Source organism: Chanodichthys erythropterus, chromosome 8 (assembly GCF_024489055.1).
Source record: "Chanodichthys erythropterus isolate Z2021 chromosome 8, ASM2448905v1, whole genome shotgun sequence".
Lineage (NCBI taxonomy): Eukaryota > Metazoa > Chordata > Actinopteri > Cypriniformes > Xenocyprididae > Chanodichthys > Chanodichthys erythropterus.
In genome coordinates this window covers 33,889,632-33,912,167 of record NC_090228.1, presented here as the reverse complement: position 1 = coordinate 33,912,167, position 22,536 = coordinate 33,889,632, and the positions used below count along the sequence as shown (strand labels likewise).

The following is a 22,536-nucleotide window of genomic DNA, read 5'->3' as shown; positions in this document are numbered from 1 at the left end:
CAATATGAGACAGTCACATTTACCTCAGGAAAGCCATTCAATGACCACAGATTGTTAGATAGATAGATAGATAGATAGATAGATAGATAGATAGATAGATAGATAGATAGATAGATAGATAGATAGATAGATAGAAAAAAAAGAACTCTGCAGAGCAGCAAAAATGCACATACACATTCATTATGTTTACTTTTATAATAAGAACATTATTATAACAACTTAATTATAAAAAACTGCCTCATATGAAATTTTATACAAATTCAAAGCTGAATTTTCAGCATCATTACTCCAGTCTTTAGTGTCACATGATCCTTTATTAAGAAGCACCCTGAAAAACTACTGAAAAGATCATTCTAAAATATGTTGAAAAGAGAAGATTAAGTTTGAAATGAAAGACTAGAAACTTGCATGTTTTGTAGCACTCTCACCCACATGCCACCTCCACCCCAACATCCGCTTAGAGAGAGAGACAAAGAGTTATTTACTAACTATGAATAATGATCATGGGTGGTACATTGGTTTGTGGGTAACACTGTTGCCTCACAGCCAGATGGTCCTCAGGCTAAGGACCTTTCTGCATGGAGAATATATTGATTACAACCATTGCAATGGCACTGAAAATTAAAATGACTAATTTCAGAGAAAAAAAAGCTAAAATAAAAACTAGTTCAATCAGTGAGGTCATGAGCAACTCTTTAACAAATGCCATCATTATTCAACAACTCACATCTGCAGGCCAAGAAGAAAAAGATCTGAATTAGTTCCAGTCTTAACGTGCATTTCATTATGAAACGAAGTTGTGAAACACTTCATCCAAACTCATTTGTTAAACAGTCAGTGATTCCTCTGTAAGTCACACACAAAAACAAGCAGACACATTTTAACAAGCTTGAAATTAGGTAAATAAATTCACTCTGACCAGAAGGTCACTCAAGTTCATTGGTGCAATAGCAAGCAGAGACAGGGGCTCTGGGCAAAAAAAAATAAAAACTTAAAATAACCTAAATTTGAAACGTGTTTTTACCGGGCTGCTGCACATTTAAAAACAAAAATTAAATTTAGGCCTTTTTACGACCTGAATAAATGAAAATTAGTATCGTACACACATAAAGAACAAACTTACCATTCTCAAAATACTTTCAACAGGCCATTGAAGTCCACTATAAGGAGAATAATTCTGGAAGGACATGAACATCTTGGATAACATGGGGGTGAGTAAATGATCAGGAAATTTTAATTTGAAAGTGAACTAATTCTTCAAAATCAGTCAGGTAACATCTTAAAACATGTTATAGTGCTTAGTAAAAGTTCAAATATTACATGGATAACTGGATGTGACGTTACTGATCAAATAGCACGTCAAATGAGTGTTTTTTTCAGTCTAATGTTCATCCACCATCCTACTGGCATTTCAAAAACCAAAAACCATCATTCATTCCACACTATAGCGGTGTTCTCCGTTTTGATCCATAATAATGAAAGTTAACATAAGTAACTGTTTCATCGGTGGTCCAGCACCTCAGATTGCTGTGGGTAAGCGCTGTGACTTACAGAGCATACCTACAGCAAGAACCCACAAAACCTCAGCATTCAGTTTTGCTGATGGTGCAAAACTTGCAACTTGGCAGTTGTGTTTGCAATTGTGGTCACCAGATTAGAAGAGCTGCTGCTAGAGGAAACATCATGAAAGTTGCTCAACGGTACAGAATTAAGTTACAAAACAAAAGAGTGTCCCACTTTATAGTGGGTGGCCTTAAGGATTAGTCCACTTTCAAATAAAATTTTCCTGATAATTTAATCACCCCCATGTCATACAAGATATTCATGTCTTTCTTCAGTCGAAAAGAAATGAAGGTTTTTGATGAAAACATTCCAGGATTATTCTCCTTATAGTGGACTTCAATGACCTCCAGACAAAATTACAGTTTCAGTGCAGCTTCAAAGGGCTAGAATAGGGAAGGCTTAGGACACACAGCGTAAGCGTTTCGAAGAATGGAATAATTGTTCTACCTGGTCGAATAAATGGTGCGATATGGAAAATGCATTAGGGGGCATAGGAATAAGGTGGATAGAATGGGCTTCCTGATCCAGCAGATCACTCGAGCCAGCAAACGAGGACTGAGGAACTGAAATCCCTTCGTTAAATTCCTCGGCCAGCTTGACCTGCAGTTGAAGTCTCCACTGTGCCTCAGCAGCAGCAGGAGCCAAACCATGGAGTGCAGATGCTTGTGCAGAACTAACTTTAAGATTTACCATGAAAGCAAGAAAAAAAAACACAAATTATCTTAAACAGTCTTAAGAATCTGACATGATCACCTCTTACATAGTATTTTATTCTCAAAACAAGATAAATAGGATTTTACTGATTCAAGATTGCAAGTCATTTCAGTGTAGCTCTTTGGGGCACTTCCTTTAATGTGAGAGAAGAGAACAGAAACATGTCAACGAACAGCAGAAAGAGGAAACCAGCACTTCAGACCGCAGCCTCAAGATACACTTGACACCTAACAATCATAGAGACACACATACACAGCAAAATCCCCAGTGTTGAAATGAATGAGATAACTGTGAAGATTGAGCATTAGTGAAGACATCTGTTAACAAGCAGAATCACTGAAGAAAAGAGGAACAGATGAGAAGTGGCCACAGCCTTAGATTAAATCAACTGTACATTAAAACTCATATCAGCTAAGTGTGATTAAACAACTCCAAAAAAAAAAAAAAAAAAGCATTACAATCACTTACTACTAACCAGTTTGACTTTATTTCTTTCATACATCTACAAAAGTTCTTGCTGAGAATTAACAGAGGTTTAGTTGTAGTTACTGTTGATATTTCGGAATAGATTGTTTTATTCTGTTGGCTAATTACTAGTTGCACAGGAACATGAAACCAGCATGTCAGACCGCAGCCTCAAGATATACTTTACCCACACAAACATTCAAAGGTTACACAGCAAAAAACACAGTGTTAAATGAACACCGCTCAGTGATTATATAATCCACACACATTGTTAAAAGTAATACCATGACCACAGGAACTACGGGTGCTGAGGGTGTTGCAGCACCTCCTGCTGACAGCTGTTTCACTACATTGAAATTTAAGATGTCACGACTTTGTTTTTCAACATATCTTTAATTTTCCACCTTTATTCATGCAATTACTTTTTGTTTGTATATGTTGTTAAATATATATTGAGGACCAGCTGTTACGGTATGCTGGTGCAGAGATGAGGCAGACATGTACAAACATGTAATACTTTTAATGAACAAAAGGCAGAGTACACCAAACATACACTTAACATGACAGAGAACGGACCAGGAGTGAAGGGAGTGAGTGCAATATAAAGGGGGTGCTGATAATAGAGTCCAGGTGCAGGTGATCCGTGATGATAGGAGATGACGAGGGAAGTGAGTGCAGGTGAAGAAACAGGAGGATCATGGGAATTGAAGTCCAGGGAGACAGGGGATCTGTGACACCAGCATGTCTCAGACCTCATTTAATGCATGTTTATGTAGACACTTGATTAAAGCATTAATCAGCATTAGGTACCGTCGCTAGAGGGACATGTTTAACCGTTGCGCTTTGCAGATTTATGTGCTGCCGGCAGGTAGTGAAATATTTAGTGTCTTTTACATTTATTTAATAATGAGTTATAAGTGTTATCTAATACCTCAGTCCCCTTTTTTTATGTTCATCTGTAAGTGTTGTTTAGGCTGTTTAATAGAAGGATTTTGTTTAAAGTCCTCCACTACAGCACTGCCCCACAATATCAAGCCATGTCCCCCAGCACCCCCTTGATAAAATATGTTTCTGTGACTATGAGTAACACTAAAGCAGTGTTGCAGCTAATGAGATAATTAAGTCATTAATTGATTATTGAGTATTAGTGAACACCGGCTGTTAAAGGATTAGTTCACTTTCAAATGAAAATTAGCCCAAACTTTACTCACCCTCAAGCCATCCTAAGTGTATATGAATTTCTTCTGTCTGATGAACACAGTAGGAGTTATATTAATAAATATCCTGACGCATCTGTGCTTTATAATGGCAGTGAGCGGGATCAATGAGTATGAGCTGAAGAAAGTGCATCCATCTACATCCATCCACCATAAACGTACTTACTCCACACAACTCTGGGGGGTTAATAAAGACCATCTGAAGCAGAGCGTATCCATATTTCCATATTTAACAAGTTATGAAGTAACATATCTAGCTTCTGCCAGACTTTCTTCTGTATTCAATGTACGAAGAAAGTGTAAATCTGTTATAGTTCAAAAACCTTACACAACATCCTTGTTACATGTGCACTGGGTCCGTGCTCTATTCTCATTATATGGACTCCATTTCCCACAATTCGCCACCTAGGAACCAATCACACACTCACACCTGTTTTCCATCAGTGACTCTTTATAAGCTACACTCAGACACACACATTGCTGAGTATTGTTTATCCATTGGTTTGCATTCCACTTGTTCCTTGTCCTGTGTTTTTGACCCTGGGCTGATTCCTTGTTTGATGATCGCTTACTCTTTTGCCTTGCCTTCCTGTTCCTGTTTGCTGGTGTTTGACCCACTGCCTGTATGACTACGCTCTTTCTGTAAATAAAATCTGAATGTGGATCTCCAACTACGCTGTCCCGCTTCCAGTCCGTTACAGAATTCTCAGCCATACCAAGATCCAGCAGCTTTTATGAGCGTTTCCAGCATTTCACATCTCAGTAGATCTTCCAGAGCCTCGTCCTAAGATGGCTGCCATGCCTGAGCCCTCAGAGATTGCAGCATTGGCCATTATGGTTTCCTGTCTGTCTGGACACGACCACGGAGGTCGTCTCTTAGTTTCCCATTTGTTCTGACACAACCGCTGAGGTTGTTCCTGAACTGTTTTCCCACCACAACATGACCAGAGAGGACATTTCAATCAGAGCCCTGGAGGGCTTTTCTGAGCTCATGGCCCTAGTGGCCAATGCTAACCTCTCTGTGCTTCATGTTTCAGTTTCTCCTATTCAGCCATGTGGGTTTCCAGTATTACCTGATCTGCTGTTGTGGTCATCTGCTCCGCCGTGGGGGTCTTCAGCCCGTCTGAACTGCTTTGGTGGTCATCTGCTCCACCGTGGGGGTCTTCAAGCCCGTCTGAACTGCTTTGGTGGTCATCTCCGCCGTGGGCTCTCCAAGCCCGTCTGAATTGCTTTGGTGGTAGTCTGCTCCGCCATGGGGTCTTCAAGCCCATCTGAACTGCTTTGGTGGTTGTCTGCTCCGCTGTGCGGGTCTTAAAGTCTGTCTTCCCTGGCCGTCTGTCCAGTCTTCTTCGCCCTGGCCGCCTGTGTTTTGGATTACTCTTTTGTCTTGCCTTCTTTTTCCTGACCATGTGAACGTAGCCTCAGACACAGTCATCAAGAACCAGTGTATGAATCTCAGTAACGGTGACATGCTTCCTGTCGGAATGCATACTAGAAGCCACCATGCTATAGAACTTGTCCATGGCTTGCTGACATCATGCTTTTATGTGCACATGCTCATGGAATAATCGGAGATTAACAATCAAAGTCTGAGTTGACAGAGAAAGTTGATGATCAGCGTCATGGTACCAACAAAGCCTGGTAGAATTGGTTTGGTTTTGTCAACTCAAAACTAATCCTGTAACCCTGAGTTTGTCCGAGAATGGTCTAGAGCTGATATGTGGAAAGTTTGGTCTGACAAACAGCAAAGGAGGAGAAAAAGTCATATTTAAAATGGAATAAATTATAATAAATAAATAATAGAGCTGAAAGCAATGTTTCAGAAGAAAAGAAAATTGATTCTGCCACACATGGTTGTGGAGTTATTGGCCAAAATGTAAAGTTGCTAATTATAGTGCCACCTTGTGGCTGATTTTCGTAATCGGTACACATTCATTTTTACACAATGTACAAATACATTATTGTAGCAGTAGGCCATTCAGATTTACTGTTATTAGACAGTGTCATATTGGACATATTAGAGGATATGTTAGGACGAAATAATGGATACCAATTTTCAACGTTATGGATCATATGGTTGTGGAATCATAATGTTTTTTTATTATTATTGTTTGTAGCACACCCATTGTTATGCAATGTTAAAGTCTGCTTATGCTAATCATTGCGATAATAAATACACATATGTTTATAGAAAATACCATAGATTGCTTGAAGAACTTATATGATTATAAAAAATTTTAAATTGTACATATTAAACAACTCATATGTGATTATTATTGAGTATTTATTTGGTTTCATGTTTCATCTGTCTCTTCTCTGTGTCTTTGTTGATACCGTACTAATGCATATGTAATAAAAAACATGCACTCCGGTTAAATCGTATAACACATAATTTTGTGGGAAAATTAATAGAAATGCACATTCTTTCTAAAGAAATGTGACAAACATATATTTTATCTTTTAAAAACAGAAGCAGACATGACTGAATAAGTTTTCAATATTCAATAAAAAAGTATACACTCTTTTATGTGAGATAATGACAAATACCAGTTAGATTTTAACTGGTATAATAGGTTTTTAAGAATATTAAAGATGGTGTAAATTTTTTAGGCAGAAATGGAATTGAGATGTACAGTTTGTAGGCAAGCTTAACCCAAGGATTCTGGGGAAAAGATGTTTTTGCAGGAGATAAAACTAATACATTGTTTCTTTACTTCTACAAAACTCTTTAAATTGGTAGTTCTTTTCAGCACATCACAGAACAGCATGCATTTAAATATATATTTGATCAAGAATTCAATGCTCGGACAGTTTTATTATTATGCATTTTTGTGATTTTATCCTCTGAAGTTGTGAACGGGACTTTTATTTTGGTGTGTCGATGTGACGTCATAAGGCTGCGTCGCGCTCCAGCATCTGTTGTGATTCGTCTGAAGAAAGGTTTGTGTTTTAAGCATTTTAAATGTTTAAATCGATGCAACCCGTTCAGACAATTTTCTACTTGTTACAATGACCTCAAATTGAATAATTTATAATTGAATGTGACGTTGTAATGCCTTATCTAACATTACTGAACGATATTTAAGTGAGTAACGCGCAAATCCACACGTGAATAACAGAAAAGTTGAGTCTCAATTCGCCCCTTATACTATATCATGAATCAGTAAATCATAAACACGAATTCAAGTACTGGTTTGTTTGTCAGTGATGGGAGAAACTGAGCGAAACTGCGAGTCATTTGAACTAATTCACCAAATGATTCACTTGAAGCAGCGCTCGCTGACGACACCTGCACGTCACAAGGGGGTCATTGCATACCAATTAAAATGTTTATTTTCATGAAAGCTTAATTTAATGATACAATGAATACATATGTGTCTATTATAATACACAAATCAAAACATATAAACTAAGAACAATAACTAAATATGAAGTGTCAGTAGTTTTTGTTCTTTTAATTTGTAGCTTTTTTTCTAATCAGATTATTAAGTCCACTAACTCTTACTCTGACTCTCACCAGTCACCTGAACTACTGAACTAGAGCTGATTGAGATTTAGTTTGGATTCATTTTTCTCATCTTAAACAGGACAAAGTGTCTATAAACAAAGGAAAAACTCCTGGTGAAGCGACTGAAATCCATGTGACATCTATTATAAAGATGGCGTTTATTAAAGAGGAGAGTGAAGATGTGAAAATTGAAGAAACATTCAGAGTGAAACATGAAGAAACTGAGGAACAAACAGGTTGGTTCCATTCTCAAAGCTGAACTCCTTATTACATGTCCAGCTCTACAGAAATGAATGATATTTTTGAAGAATGTCATAGGAGTGTCCTAAGTAAGGCAGTTTTATTGGAGAGACATTGAGATCACATGACTAATGCTGCCTCACTGAGAAGATCCAACTTCCACATTGTTGTATAGATTTATGAATTTGTTTATTCCTGCAGTGATCATGTTCTTACCTGTAAACAGAGCTGGGTAGAATCAGTTACTGATTTCAAGTTACATGAAAAAAAAAACGTATTCCATTGCATTACATGTGCAAATGTAATGTAATCTAACTACTTTTAGATTACATTTGAGCAAACTCATTTATCACATAAATTTGAATAGGGTAATCTTGTACCATATTGAAAAAAAACAAAGAAATAGGTAACATATTCCATTCTTTATCAACAACATGAATTGTATTAAATATTGCATTAAGTCAGGGTTTCCCAGACTGGGGTTTGTGAAGGAACTGCAGGGGTTTATTGAGTTTAATGAAAAACTATTATGTAATTAAATCATAAAAAATAAAATTTAAAATGAATAATTTTAAAATAAAGAGCTATCAAAATAAAACGCTTACTAAAAAGGATATGTTAGGCAGATATTTTAAAGCAAAATAAAAAAATAGATACCTGGAAAAGACACTGCAGATGTAGACCTGTGAAATGATTCTTGACAACATAAATAATGCTGTCATAGCAACGTGTTAAACTTTAATATTTTTAAGGTGTTTTTGAGACTTTTTGCATGCTTCAAATTGTATGAAACTCAACACACACATCAGGGTTGTCAGCCAGAAGATATGGACAAAGTATTATAAATAGTTGTGCAAGAGTGGCTCTATAGCACCACCTTTTAAATAAAGTTAGAGGTTAGTTTTACCTACAGTCCAGTTACCAAACTTGGTACATTTGTTGTTCTCATTGAGCCGGACAACTTTCTAATTTACAGTCCGACCAACAGTAAGTCTGCTATATTTGTTTGTGGATTTTTTTTAAATCAAGCTCTGAGTTTTTAACTAATGCTCCAAAGGCTGTCTTCTGCTTTTACACCATTTATTTCTACTATATAAAATAATAGACTGGCAAACAGACAGACAGACACACACACACACACACACACACACTGAGAGAGAGAGGCAGAGTGAGTTGGATAATGTTTATCAGTTAGTTGAGCTAGAAAATTCAAATTATATGTCATGTTTAATCTGTGCTGTGCCAGGTTGCCTCAAAAACTTGGTTTTAGACCACATCGAGAGCAGAAGATAGTTCCTGGTATTGGTGTTTTTGCATTATCTAAGCCACGTAAACTCCATCAGCCATTCCTGTTGGAAATATAGTTGCCTTGCCTTTTTCACCACAGCAGCTTCTTTTGACTCGTCAATTGTTTTTTTGTTTTTTTTCTTCTCTGCAATATGTTGCCCTGTGGCACATTTTTCTCATTTGATGAGATGTCTCTTCATTTATACTAACAAAGTGGTAGCAGTTGGATCGATTGGAGAGAACCTGTGTTAATGACTGTCCACAAATGTCAACACACATCTCAAGCTAAAGATGTTAAGGAGAATGCTCATATGTTTTCGTAAAATCTATTTGCACTAGAAGAAAGATGTAGCTGTAATCATAAGTAATACAAGATGGCTTAAATCCTGACTAAAATGCACAAATGATGTTTCTCTGAAAAAGAGAGCGAAGAGTTACAGTTAACATTTTTCCAGCAGCTTTGTGGGTATTTGATCTATTATACACGTTGTTGGATGTGATGCCTAAATGTTGCTTTTTGCCAATAAACTGGGGTTAATTTGTATTTGTCTGTTTTTGTCTTAGACCTGACGCCACTGAAAGAGGAGAGTGAAATACTCAATGAAAATGAAGAGAAAGAGCAGTATGAGATACATCATGATTTAATTACTGGAGAAAAATCTTTTAGTTTCTCACAGGATAAACAGACTTCCTCACGAAAAATGGCTCAAAAGACAGGAACAAGAAGTTCTTTAACTTGCCATATATGTGTAAAGAGTTTCAGTTGTCATGGAAATCTTAAAGTCCACATGAGAATTCACAATGGAGACAAGCCTTACACCTGCCAACAGTGTGGAGTAAGTTTCACTCAAAATGGACACCTTAAAGTCCACTTGAGAATTCATAGTGGAGAGAAACCTTACACCTGCCAACAGTGTGGAAAGAGCTTCACAACAGAACTAAACCTTAGGTATCACATGAGCATTCACACTGGAGAGAAGCCGTTCACATGTGATCAGTGTGGAAAGAGTTTTTCACGTAAGGTAAACCTTTATAACCACTTCAGGATTCACTCAAGAGAGGACTGTTGTCGTCACTGTGGAAAGAAATTCTCAGGCACAAACAGCCTTACCCGGCATATGAGAACTCACTCTGGCGAGAAGCCTTTTGAATGCCACGAGTGTGGAAAGCGTTTCACTCAACAAGGAAGCCTTAGCACCCACATGAGAATTCACGCTGGGGAGAAGCCTTTCACATGCCAACAGTGTGGAAAGAGTTTCACTGTAAATGGTCACCTTAAAGCCCACATTAGAATTCACACTGGAGAGAAGCCTTACACCTGCCAACAGTGTGGAAAGAGTTTCACTGAAAAAGGAAGCCTTGAAAGGCACCTAAGAACTCACAATGGAGAGAAGCCTTTTACCTGCAAATTGTGTGGAAAGAACTTCATTGAAACCGGACACCTTGATGTCCACATGAGAATTCACACTGGAGAGAAGCCTTACACCTGCCAACAGTGTGGAAAGAGTTTTTCTCAACAAGGAAACCTTAAAGTCCACATGAGAACTCATATTGGTGTAAAGCCTTACACCTGCCAACAGTGTGGAAAAAGATTCACTGAAAAAGGAAGCCTTGAAAGGCACTTAAGATCTCACAATGGAAAGAAGCCTTTTACCTGCAATTTGTGTGGAAAGAACTTCATTGAAAACGGACACCTTGATGCCCACATGAGAATTCACACTGGAGAGAAGCCTTACACCTGCCAACAGTGTGGAAAGAGTTTTAATCAACAAGGAAACCTTAATGTCCACATGAGAACTCATACTGGAGCAAAGCCTTACACCTGCCAACAGTGTGAAAAGAGTTTCACTGAAAAAGGAAGCCTTAAAAGGCACATGAAAATTCACAATGGACTTTGAACTGCAGACAGTGATGAATAAGTTTCACCTGAAAAGGAAACCTTGAAGTCCACATGAGAATTCACACTGGAAAGAGTCCTTACACCTGCAAAATGTTTGGAAAGAGTGTTTCTTGAAAAGAAAATACATGAGAGTTCACACTGGAGAGAAGCCATGTGATTAGTTTCACATGTAAATAAACCCTAAATTGCCACATAAGGATTAACTCGAGAGAGCTGTTTTTTGTAATAACTTGCTTTGGAGAGCAGCGTTGTCATCACTGGAAAGTGTTTCAATCATAAAGTAAACCTTAAAGGGTTAGTTCTCCCAAAAAAAAAAAAAATGTTCATGTCGTTCCAAACCCTTAAGACTTTGGTTCATCTTTGAGACACAGATGAATATATTTTTATTGAAATCTGAGAGTACCTCCATTGAGAGATTTCAGTCCATGCAACTACTACTTTGTTGCTACAAAATGTCATTAAGATATTGTAAAACTAATCTATATGAACAGAGTGGTTTAGTCCAAATTTTATTTTATGTATTATTTTATGTTATATGATTAATAGATTGAATTTAGGCTTTTATTCCCATATAAACATTCATCAGCATATATAAACAGAAGCTCAACCATACATGCGTGAAGTGTGAGAACAAACTTTATTGGTTTTTGCAGCTCAAACGTGCTGTGTAAAAAGTGAATGAACCTCACTGGGTCTTGCTGAAGCTCAAACTTGCTGAGTAACACAGGAAAATGAACCTCACTGGTTCTTGCTGAAGCTCAAACGTGCTGCGTAATACAAGAATGAACCTCATTGGTTCTTGCTGAAACTCAAACGTGCTGCGTAACACAAGAATGAACCTCATTGGTTCTTGCTGAAACTCAAACGTGCTGCGTAACACAAGAATGAACCTCATTGGTTCTTGCTGAAGCTCAAACGTGCTGCGTAACACTAGAATGAACTTCATTGGTTCTCGCTGAAGCTCAAACGTGCTGCGTAACACGAGAATGAACCTCATTGGTTCTTGCGGAAGCTCAAACGTGCTGCGTAACACGAGAATGAACCTCACTGGTTCTTGCTGAAGCTCAAACGTGCTGCGTAACACGAGAATGAACCTCACTGGTTCTTGCTGAAGCTCAAACGTACTGCGTAACACGAGAATGAACCTCACTGGTTCTTGCTGAAGCTCAAACGTACTGCGTAACACGAGAATGAACCTCATTGGTTCTTGTGAAGCTCAAACGTCCTGCGTAACCCGAGAATGAACCTCACTGGTTCTTGCTGAAGCTCAAACGTACTGCGTAACACGAGAATGAACCTCATTGGTTCTTGCTGAAGCTCAAACGTACTGCGTAACACGAGAATGAACCTCACTGGTTCTTGCTGAAGCTCAAACGTACTGCGTAACACGAGAATGAACCTCATTGGTTCTTGCTGAAGCTCAAACGTGCTGCGTAACGCACGAGAATGAACCTCACTGGGTCTTGCTGAAGCTCAAACGTGCTGCGTAACACGAGAATGAACCTCATTGGTTCTTGCTGAAACTCCAACGTACTGCGTAACACGAGAATGAACCTCATTGGTTCTTGAGGAAGCTCAAACGTACTGCGTAACACGAGAATGAACCTCACTGGTTCTTGCTGGAGCTCAAACGTACTGCGTAACGCACGAGAATGAACCTCACTGGGTCTTGCTGAAGCTCAAACGTGGTGCGTAACGCACGAGAATGAACCTCATTTGTTCTTGCTGAAACTCCAACGTACTGCGTAACGCACGAGAATGAACCTCACTGGTTCTTGCTGAAGCTCAAACGTGCTGCGTAACACGAGAATGAACCTCATTGGTTCTTGTGGAAGCTCAAATGTGCTGCGTAACACGAGAATGAACCTCATTGGTTCTTGCGGAAGCTCAAGCGTGCTGCGTAACACCAGAATGAACCTCATTGGTTCTTGCAGAAGCTGAAACGTGCTGCGTAACACGAGAATGAACCTCACTGGTTCTTGCTGAAGCTCAAACGTACTGCGTAACACAAGAATGAACCTCATTGGTTCTTGCTGAAGCTTAAACGTGCTGCGTAACACAAGAATGAACCTCATTGGTTCTTGTTGAAGCTTAAACGTGCTGCGTAACACAAGAATGAACCTCATTGGTTCTTGCTGAAACTAGAACGTGCTGCGTAACACGAGAATGAACCTCATTGGTTCTTGCTGAAACTAGAACGTGCTGCGTAACGCGAGAATGAACCTCATTGGTTCTTGTTGAAGCTTAAACGTGCTGCGTAACACGAGAATGAACCTCATTGGTTCTTGCTGAAACTCCAACGTACTGCGTAACGCACGAGAATGAACCTCACTGGTTCTTGCTGAAGCTCAAACGTGCTGCGTAACACGAGAATGAACCTCATTGGTTCTTGTGGAAGCTCAAATGTGCTGCGTAACACGAGAATGAACCTCATTGGTTCTTGTGGAAGCTCAAGCGTGCTGCGTAACACCAGAATGAACCTCATTGGTTCTTGCAGAAGCTGAAACGTGCTGCGTAACACGAGAATGAACCTCACTGGTTCTTGCTGAAGCTCAAACGTACTGCGTAACACAAGAATGAACCTCATTGGTTCTTGCTGAAGCTTAAACGTGCTGCGTAACACAAGAATGAACCTCATTGGTTCTTGTTGAAGCTTAAACGTGCTGCGTAACACGAGAATGAACCTCATTGGTTCTTGCTGAAACTAGAACGTGCTGCGTAACACGAGAATGAACCTCATTGGTTCTTGCTGAAACTAGAACGTGCTGCGTAACACGAGAATGAACCTCATTGGTTCTTGTTGAAGCTTAAACGTGCTGCGTAACACGAGAATGAACCTCATTGGTTTTTGCTGAAACTAGAACGTGCTGCGTAACACGAGAATGAACCTCATTGGTTCTTGCTGAAACTAGAACGTGCTGCGTAACACGAGAATGAACCTCACTGGTTCTTGCTGAAGGACACAAACACATTGCTTCACTTCAGAGGGCCTTTATTAACGCACTGGAGCTGTGTGGAATGCTGCGTTCACACCGAACGCGCCTGTGGCGTCTGATTTACATGTTAAGTCAATGTAAATGCGCGTCTAGACGTCCTGCGGCGCGAATCAGCCGTTGACACGCGAATGGTGTGGCGCGAATTGAGCGTTCACGCGCCTGATGCACAAATTGAGTGTCTGACGCCCGAGTTGAAAAATCTGAACTTTGGTGAAAATTCGCGGTGCGTTAACCAATCAGGGACTCTGCTTTGGTAGTAACTTGGTTTAATTGAACTAATCTTTTAAGATTAAATGAGGCTTTATACTGGAGAAAAGCCTTTTCTGTGCCTTCAGTGTGAGAAGATTTTCACCAGAGAGACCCGAATTATGAACAGTTTACAAATGACTTGACCTTTTAAATGTGGCCTCTATTATACTCATCAGGTGACACTCTCAGAACTCTCCACTCTGGCTATTCATCACAAGTTATTTGTGGCCATTTGTTGTTTGCATCTTTATTGTCTATAATTTGCCTTTATGCCTTTTTCTTTTCTTTTGGCATGTACAATGAACGATACCACACCTAAACATTTGCTTTTCTATTGTTTCAAATATTGAGCAGTTGCAGTCGGTGTCTAATTTATTCTATTGAATAGTACTTTTGTTTTGTTACGTTGATTCATGTCATTTTAAAACCTCAGATTCACACCCGCTATTTTTGTTGCCCTCTTTGAAGGAACTCAGTTCATCAAAATCTCACAAAGTTCTGTGGTTGAGTTAACTTAATTATAAGTTCTTAATTCTAACCTCTGACTGGCCGTTGTGTTCAAGAAATCAATAAACATGTCAAGGATAGAGTGAGCATTACTGAGTGCTAAACACGCATCAATTTCATTCATATTGGAAGCTAGAGGGCGCCCTCCTGCAGAAACTTTTAATATGCCTCACAAAAGTAAATATTGGGCAAATTCCAAACAGCATTTTTGCACCCTTGAAGGGCACTTTGAGAAGGGGACGCCATTTTAATTAAACACGAAGACAATAAACACACAACTGCTGCAATATTTTGTGCATTTTAGTTCTTCAAGACTTTTGGGTATTTTCATAATAATAAAGTATATATATATAACGCAATGATAATCGACATGTTATAATCAATATGTTGACTGCCTTTCTATGTTAAGTAACTGCTTTAGATCCCAAATGGAAGTTATTTCAAACACAACAGCTGATAATATGAATTGAGTTTGGAATAAACACATTTTACTAAATGTTGTCTTTTGTTAGACAACGGGTTTATAAACACTTAGCATTACAAGTTTGGCAAGATGTTTGTCGCATGTAGATTTTTCAAATGCATGATGTAAGTGACTGAAACTCCCAGTGCTTTTAAAGATGGAGCAGCATGTACTACTGAGCTCGGAGTGCATACTAAATAATCAAAGCGCATACAGCCAACAGCTCACCCCAAATTAAATGATTATTTCTCTGTGATAACATACACTGTTAGCAATTTCTGTAAATAACAGTATTTAACTGTAATATGAACTGTATTTTACTGTAGGACATTTATACAGTATGTTACTGTATTTTAAAGTTGCATTGTGGGAAATATCCACCATTACAATACAGATTTTTAATATACTGTAAATCGAAATACATTACAAAAAATGAGTGCGAAACCTGACCAATCACCGAAAAAGGTATTGATTTCCCGCTTGGAGAAAGAAGAAAACCAAGACACAGATGCAAGAACCTGGCAGCTGCAAGGTGTGTGCAAGTATTCCTGCATTTTCTTAACATATTTGATATTTTTGTTTTAATTTAGTAATTTTAAAAAGGGCGTCACTTAATGACGCACAGTTACCTCACACATTATGGTGTAGACGAGAGCTCAGCTAGAGAGATTTGTGGCGGAACCTAAAATATTTCTTTTCTTTCCTTTTTTTAGAACATTTGACCATTGAAATATAAGCATAAACGGGTCTCTGTCTTGGGGTGACCACGTTTGGAAGCAGGTGAGTGTTCATGTGAACTGTGAGCCGACAAACCAAGCTTTTGTGGGTTTACTTTGAAGTCAATTGTTTTGTTGTTTTAATCTGTGTATAATCGTTTTTAGGTAACTTGTTAACCCATATGAATGTACAGCATGCATTTATCGTTAGCGTAACACCTGCAGTGTTCGTATGCAAACATTGTTGCGTCTCTCCCTGCTGAAAAAAACCCAGCATATGCTGGTATGGTAAGTTTTGGAACTGGTATGCTGGTTTGAGCTGATCTATGCTGGTCCTAAAATCCTGGAATGTTTTCATCAAAAACCTTCATTTCTTTTCAACTGAAGAAAGAAGGACATGAACATCTTGGATGACATGGGGGTGAGTAAATTATCAGGAAATTTTAATTTGAAAGTGAACTAATCCTTTAAGTTTTTGAGAATGGAAGAAAAAAAAAAAAACTCTTTAAAGGCTCATGAAACGTACTCTGTTACTAACGTAACCTCGGTTCCCTGAGATACGGAACGAGTACTGCGTATGGGGAAAGGTCTCCCTTTTTCCCCGCTGCTGAAGCCTTTTTCAATAACGCAGTGTAACTGCACCGTCATTGGTTCACTCATAGACAAGTTGTTGAACCAATGGCGGCGCGGCATAGCTGCGCGGCCTATGGCGACAAAGCGCGCGAATATTCCCGCCGAAATGGACGGGGTATAGGGCTATATAAGCAGGCGTTTCGCCATAGGATTTCAGTCTCAATCGACTGAAGCAACGACCCTGAGCCGCAGCCTCGTGGCACGGCAAGTGACGCAGTACTCGTTCCGTATCTCAGGGAACCGAGGTTACGTTAGTAACCGAGTACGTTCCCTTTCGATACTTCACTCGTACTGCGTATGGGGAACGAATTCAACCACGCCGTGCCACGGCTGGGAACGATATAGCTTGCATTTGGCCAACCCAGAGGGGGGCCAAAAGGACAAGCGGAGGCAAAGCCTAACCGAACCCATGGTTACACTGAAGGAAGATACTTCCTATGGTGGCGTGAAGCGGGACTTGTTGAAGGCCGCTAATCACACCGACAGGACCCGAGCTTGTAAGGTCGGGACATCGAGGTGATAGAACCTGACAAAGGTGGACGGCGAAGACCAGCCGGCCGCCTCACAGATGTCTTGGATGGAAACTCCGTTGGACCAAGCCCACGAGGAAGCCATTCCTCTAGTGGAGTGGGCCCTGACTCCTATGGGGCAATTAGTGCCCAGTGAGGAGTAGCACAGGTTAATAGCATCCACTATCCAACGGGAAATGCGTTGTTTCGAGACCGGAGACCCTTTGGTGCGGCCGCCAAAACAAACAAAAAGCTGATCCGACTGTCTGAAAGACTGTGATCGGTCTATGTAGGTCCTCAATGCCCTGACTGGGCAGAGTAGCTGCAGCTCTGGTTCGTCCGCCGAGGGAGGAAGAGCAGAGAGCGAGACGACCTGAGCTCTAAACGGAGTTGAGAGCACTTTAGGGACGTAGCCATGCCTAGGTTTCAGAACGACCTTAGAGTCACCAGGCCCGAATTCGAGGCATGCAGGGTTCACGGAGAGGGCCTGCAAATCGCCAACACGCTTTACCGATGCTAGTGCTAGTAGCAGAGCGGTTTTTAGCGTTAGGGGCCTGAGGTCGGCGGAACCCATTGGTTCAAATGGGGCTCCTTTCAAGGCCCTGAGGACCAACGAGAGGTCCCAGGAGGGAATAGTGAGAGGGCGAGGAGGATTCAAACGCCTAGCACCTCTCAAAAAACGGATCACAAGCCCGTTTCGTCCCACCGATTGGCCAGCAACAGGAGCGTGGAACGCTGCAATGGCTGCTACGTAAACCTTAAGCGTGGAAGGGGAGCGCCCCATTTCCAAGCGTTCTTGGAGGAAAGACAGTATGGAAGATACGTCACTCTCCACAGGGTCTATGTTGCGTGTTGAACACCAATCGACAAAGACTGACCACTTCTGGTCATAGAGGCGCCTCGTAGACGGGGCTCTAGCTTGAGAAATGGTATTTAGGACGTCCTCGGGGAGGCTAGTCGGCTCCCATCGAGGGACCAGAGGTGCAGAGCCCAGAGCTGCGGCTGTGGGTGCCAGATTGTTCTGTTTGCCTGAGAGAGGAGGTCCCGTCTCAGGGGAATCGGCCACGGGGCTCTCAGAGAGAGCCTGAATAGCTCTGAGGACCAAACCTGGTTCCTCCAGAGCGGGGCCACCAGAAGGACTCTGTGCTGGTCTTCTCTGATACGCCTGATGACCTGGGGGATCAGTGCGATCGGAGGGAAAGCATAAAGGAGCGTGCTGGGCCATGTGTGGGCCAGAGCATCTACTTCCTTCGAGAAAAATGTTGGGCAATGAGAGTTGTCTTCTGAGGCGAAGAGGTCTACTTCTGCCTTCCCGAAGAGCTCCCAGATCGTGAGGACCACTTGGGGGTGGAGCATCCACTCATCGGAGGGGATGTTGCTCCGTGACAACATGTCCGCACCCGGATTGTTCCTGCCAGGAACATGAGTCGCTCTGAGCGACTGAAGCCTCGGAAGAGCCCATTCCAGCAGACGTTTCGCCAGAGCGCATAAGCGGCTGGACGAAAGACCGCCTTGGTGGTTTAGGTATGACACCACCGTCATACTGTCTGACCGAACTAGAACATGACGTCCCGTCAAGTAAGCCTGAAAGAACTGAAGGGCTTTCATCACTGCTAGCATCTCTAGACAGTTGATGTGTAGATGGCTTTTCTCGTGGCTCCACGAGCCGAAGGCCGGTCTGCCCTCGCACACAGTGCCCCAGCCCAAGTTGGAGGCGTCTGTTGAGAGCACCGTCCTCTGTGAGTCCGCCCGTAAAGGGACTCCGCGCTGGAACCATACTGGATCCATCCAAGGTTTCAGGGCTAGAAGACAGGCCCGATTGGGTTGAATAATGTTGGGTGACAGACCGCCGTTGAGAGGGTCGTACACCACGAGGGGTGGAAGAGGAAATTTGCTCTTTTTGTGATGAGGTAAAAATTTGTTCGCCGTGAAAACGCTGTTTGGAGTGGGCGCAACAGGTGTGGGCCCAGCTGTCACTTGGAGTATGTTTCCCACGCCCGGAAATAAACGAGGCGGAGGGGAAATTACTCGTGGGAGCTTTTGGGGTGGTCCGGTCGTAACGGGACGGTCCCCCATCCTCTTCCTGTCCGACGAATCAGGACGACTTCGGAGGCACCGGGTCCAGCACAATCCTGGGCCGGGGTCCCTGGCGCCTCGGGAAGGGAGGGCGCTTCGCAGGGCGCGAGCGCTGGCGATGCTCCTGGGGCGGCGCTGCCTGTTTTGCAGGTGGGGCTGGATTGTTCTGCTGAGCCGGCGCAGTCCTGGGGCGGCTAGACGCAGAAGCGGAGCTGGAGCGCTTAGGCAAGAAATGCCTCATAGCCTGAGACGATTTCTGCGCGGCAGTAAAGCGCTCAGTGAAGCCATTCACTGCAGGCCCGAAGAGACCGGAAGGCGAGACCCGGGCGTCTAAGAAGGCCGTCTTGTCTAGGTCTTTGATCTCCGTTAGGTTGAGCCACAGGTGGCGCTCCAACACGACCAGGCTAGCCATGGAACGACCGATGGCCTGGGCCGCAGCCTTCGTAGCTCGCAGGGCAAGATCCGTGGCGCTGCGGAGATCTTTGAAGGCTGGCGCGTCGATTCCAGACTCATCCAGAGAGCGGAGGAGTTTGGCCTGGAATACTTGAAATATGGCCATGGTGTGGAGCGCAGAGGCAGCTTGGCCCGCCGAGGTGTAAGCCCGACCAGCCAGAGTAGAGGTGGTCCGACAGGGCTTGGAAGGAAGGGCCCTCTTCGTCTTCCAACCCACAGCCGCGGGAGGACAGAGGTGAGCAGCCACCGCTTCATCTAGGGGTGGCAAGCGCTCGTATCCCTTCTCCCCGGCGCCGTCGACGGCGGTGAGGGCGGAGCGGTGCGTAGTGTGGAGGCGGGCAGAGTAAGGAGCGCGCCACGACTTCGTCAGCTCTTCGTGGACCTCAGGAAAGAAGGGCGCTGAACGCTGGCGAGGTGCTTGGCGGCGGCCTGGCAGAAACCATTCGTCCAGGCGGCTGCGAGACGGCTCCTCTGGAGGGGCCCACTCGAGGTCCAGCTCTTCAACGGCCCTAGACTGGATGCGGAAGAGCTCGGCATCCATGCCCTTGCCATGCTCGATGGGTTCCAAGGGAGGCGGTGGAGCGGGGTCTTCCGGCTCGCCAGCCCAACCTTCCGCTTCGGAAGCCGCAAGAGACATGGAGTCGTCTTGTTCGTCGTCTGTTCCCCCGAATGAGACGAGGTCACTCGCTTCTGCGGAGGGACGCTGCTCAGGGCGAGAGAACAGAACGGGAGAGAGTTCCCTGGGAGGAGAGGGCGAGGCACGCGGGGGCTGGGCCGGCGTGAGCTCGCTCAACTCCTGGCGCTGAGTCGCTCTACCCCGCCGTCTTTTCCTCACCGGCTCGCGGGAGGAAGGAGACGGGAGGGTGCGAGCGGCGAGATCGCCCTCAGTGAAGAAGGCGACCCGCGAGCGCAGGGAAGCGAGACTCATACACTCGCAGTGCGGGCATGAGTCTCCAGCGAGCGCGCCGTCTGCGTGGGGCTTGCCCAGGCAAGCGACACACTCGCTGTGTCCATCGTCGTCGTGCAGGGGGGCCCTGCAAGTACCACATGAGTGGCGGGGCATCGTGAGACGCCGCTGCCGTGAAAACGGCAATTGGGTGGCTCTTTTAGAGCGGCGAGGGCCGCGGAAGCTCTTAGAGCGGTGAAAACCGCTGAAATTCGCTCTTTTAGAGCGGCGTTTAAGCCGCGGATGAAGCTCTCAGGCGGCGCGCCGGATGGCGGCAGGGAACACACAGGAAGCGGCCGGAAGCGGGAGGCGGCGGCTCGGCGACGGCGCTAGAAGCTGCAGTCCGCGAGGGCGCCGGCGCTTTCTTCCACCGGTGAGTCCAGGCGAGTCCGCTGCGGGAGCCTCTTCAGACGGCGGCGAGAGCAGAAGGCGGCGAGCTTCTTCGGCTTCAGGCGGAGATCAGCGAAGAGAAGTAGATGTCATCGCTGAAGGAGAAAACACTGAAATCCTATGGCGAAACGCCTGCTTATATAGCCCTATACCCCGCCCATTTCGGCGGGAATATTCGCGCGCTTTGCCGCCATAGGCCGCGCAGCTATGCCGCGCCGCCATTGGTTCAACAACTTGTCTATGAGTGAACCAATGACGGTGCAGTTACACTGCGTTATTGAAAAAGGCTTCAGCAGCGGGGAAAAAGGGAGACCTTTCCCCATACGCAGTACGAGTGAAGTATCGAAAGGGAACCCCCTGTTTCAGCACTGGTTAGTTCTCACCTCAGTTTTGAAAAATGTTACAAATGTTGGTGTGGTAAGCTGTGGAGGGGAGACAGACAAACATAACACCGTCTTCAGATTCAGACAGTTTAATTTATTTTGCAATTCACCATTACATGCAACAAAATGAACTTATTTTCTGTGTGGTTTTTTAAGCTCTCCATACATTTCATTCATCCAAAAATTAAACTTGTCATTTACTGCATAAAGACATTCTAGAAGTAATCCATAAGATTTATTTTAGCTTTTTATTCAAATACAAACATTGGTCATCCAAATACATAGCACATCAAATATGGTAAACAGAATCTACAATGTGCTTGAAAACCAATTAGGTGTCTTAAAACTATCAAATTTAGTTTTAAAATGTCTTTATGCACTTGACTCTAAAAGACTTTGGTTGCCTGGATAAAAATGAAGAATATTAATTTGTGTTATGAAAATGCACCACTCTTGAGGGTGAGTAAATTACAAAATTATAATATTTGTCTCAACTAATGTTTAAAATGTTTTACACATCAAATGATCTAATGAATTCTTTCTTTTGTGTAAAGGTTCATTGTGAGTATAAACCCCAACAACAGCAAGTGCTCCTTAAAGTTTCAAGTCAGCAGAAGAAGTGGGAAGATGGTGCAAAGAAGAATTCTGGCCTAAACCCTCATGTATTCTCCTTCATTAAGGACTTTCTGGATTTCAGCTGGCAAAACTATTAAGCTGCTAAGAGCAAATACATTCTGCTTTTTTGAATTTTTGACTGTTCGGATGACTGAATTTAATCATTGTTTAAAAAAAAAACTATAATATAAAACCCTTATCTATAAATGTTACTGCGTTTTTTTTTTGTTTTTTTTTTGTAAAGTTAATATTGTTATGACTGAACAAAACAATAAAAAGCACATAAAACTAGCCACAGTGTACATAAGCATTTAGCGTTTTTGATGACATGAAATAATAGAGTTGTAACTGTTTAGTGTCTTACTGTTTGGTATTGGTAGATTATACATTGGTAGAATGTGGTTTATAATATGTTCTGATATATTCCCAACATTATTACTGATCATTGAAATACTAATGCTGAATAAATATTTTATATAAATAATATACCATATTTGGTTGATATTGAGAGATTGTGATTTCGGCTTGAGTCAGTTACATTATTTCAGTATTAGATGGTGACAAAGACTCTTTATCAGTAGCAAAGACTTATATTGAATCGAGTCCACCATGTGTTTAGTCATTTATCTCTTTCCTACTTTCACAGTTGCTTATATAAGAATAAAATAGGCACAAACATAACATAAAATAATCACATTTTATTGGC

The 22,536-nt window shown here is 42.4% G+C and overlaps 1 protein-coding gene across 1 annotated transcript; it reads left to right on the top strand.

Moving 5' to 3' along the window:
• The first annotated feature begins 6,852 nt into the window (after window positions 1–6,852).
• Window positions 6,853–11,713, top strand: LOC137024796 (oocyte zinc finger protein XlCOF6-like). Its single transcript, XM_067392679.1, has 3 exons — window positions 6,853–6,899; window positions 7,547–7,703; window positions 9,559–11,713. Exons 2-3 carry the CDS (start codon window positions 7,619–7,621, stop codon window positions 10,890–10,892), a joined length of 1,419 nt encoding a protein of 472 aa, XP_067248780.1. The 5' UTR covers window positions 6,853–6,899; window positions 7,547–7,618; the 3' UTR covers window positions 10,893–11,713.
• Window positions 11,714–22,536: the final 10,823 nt, after the last annotated feature.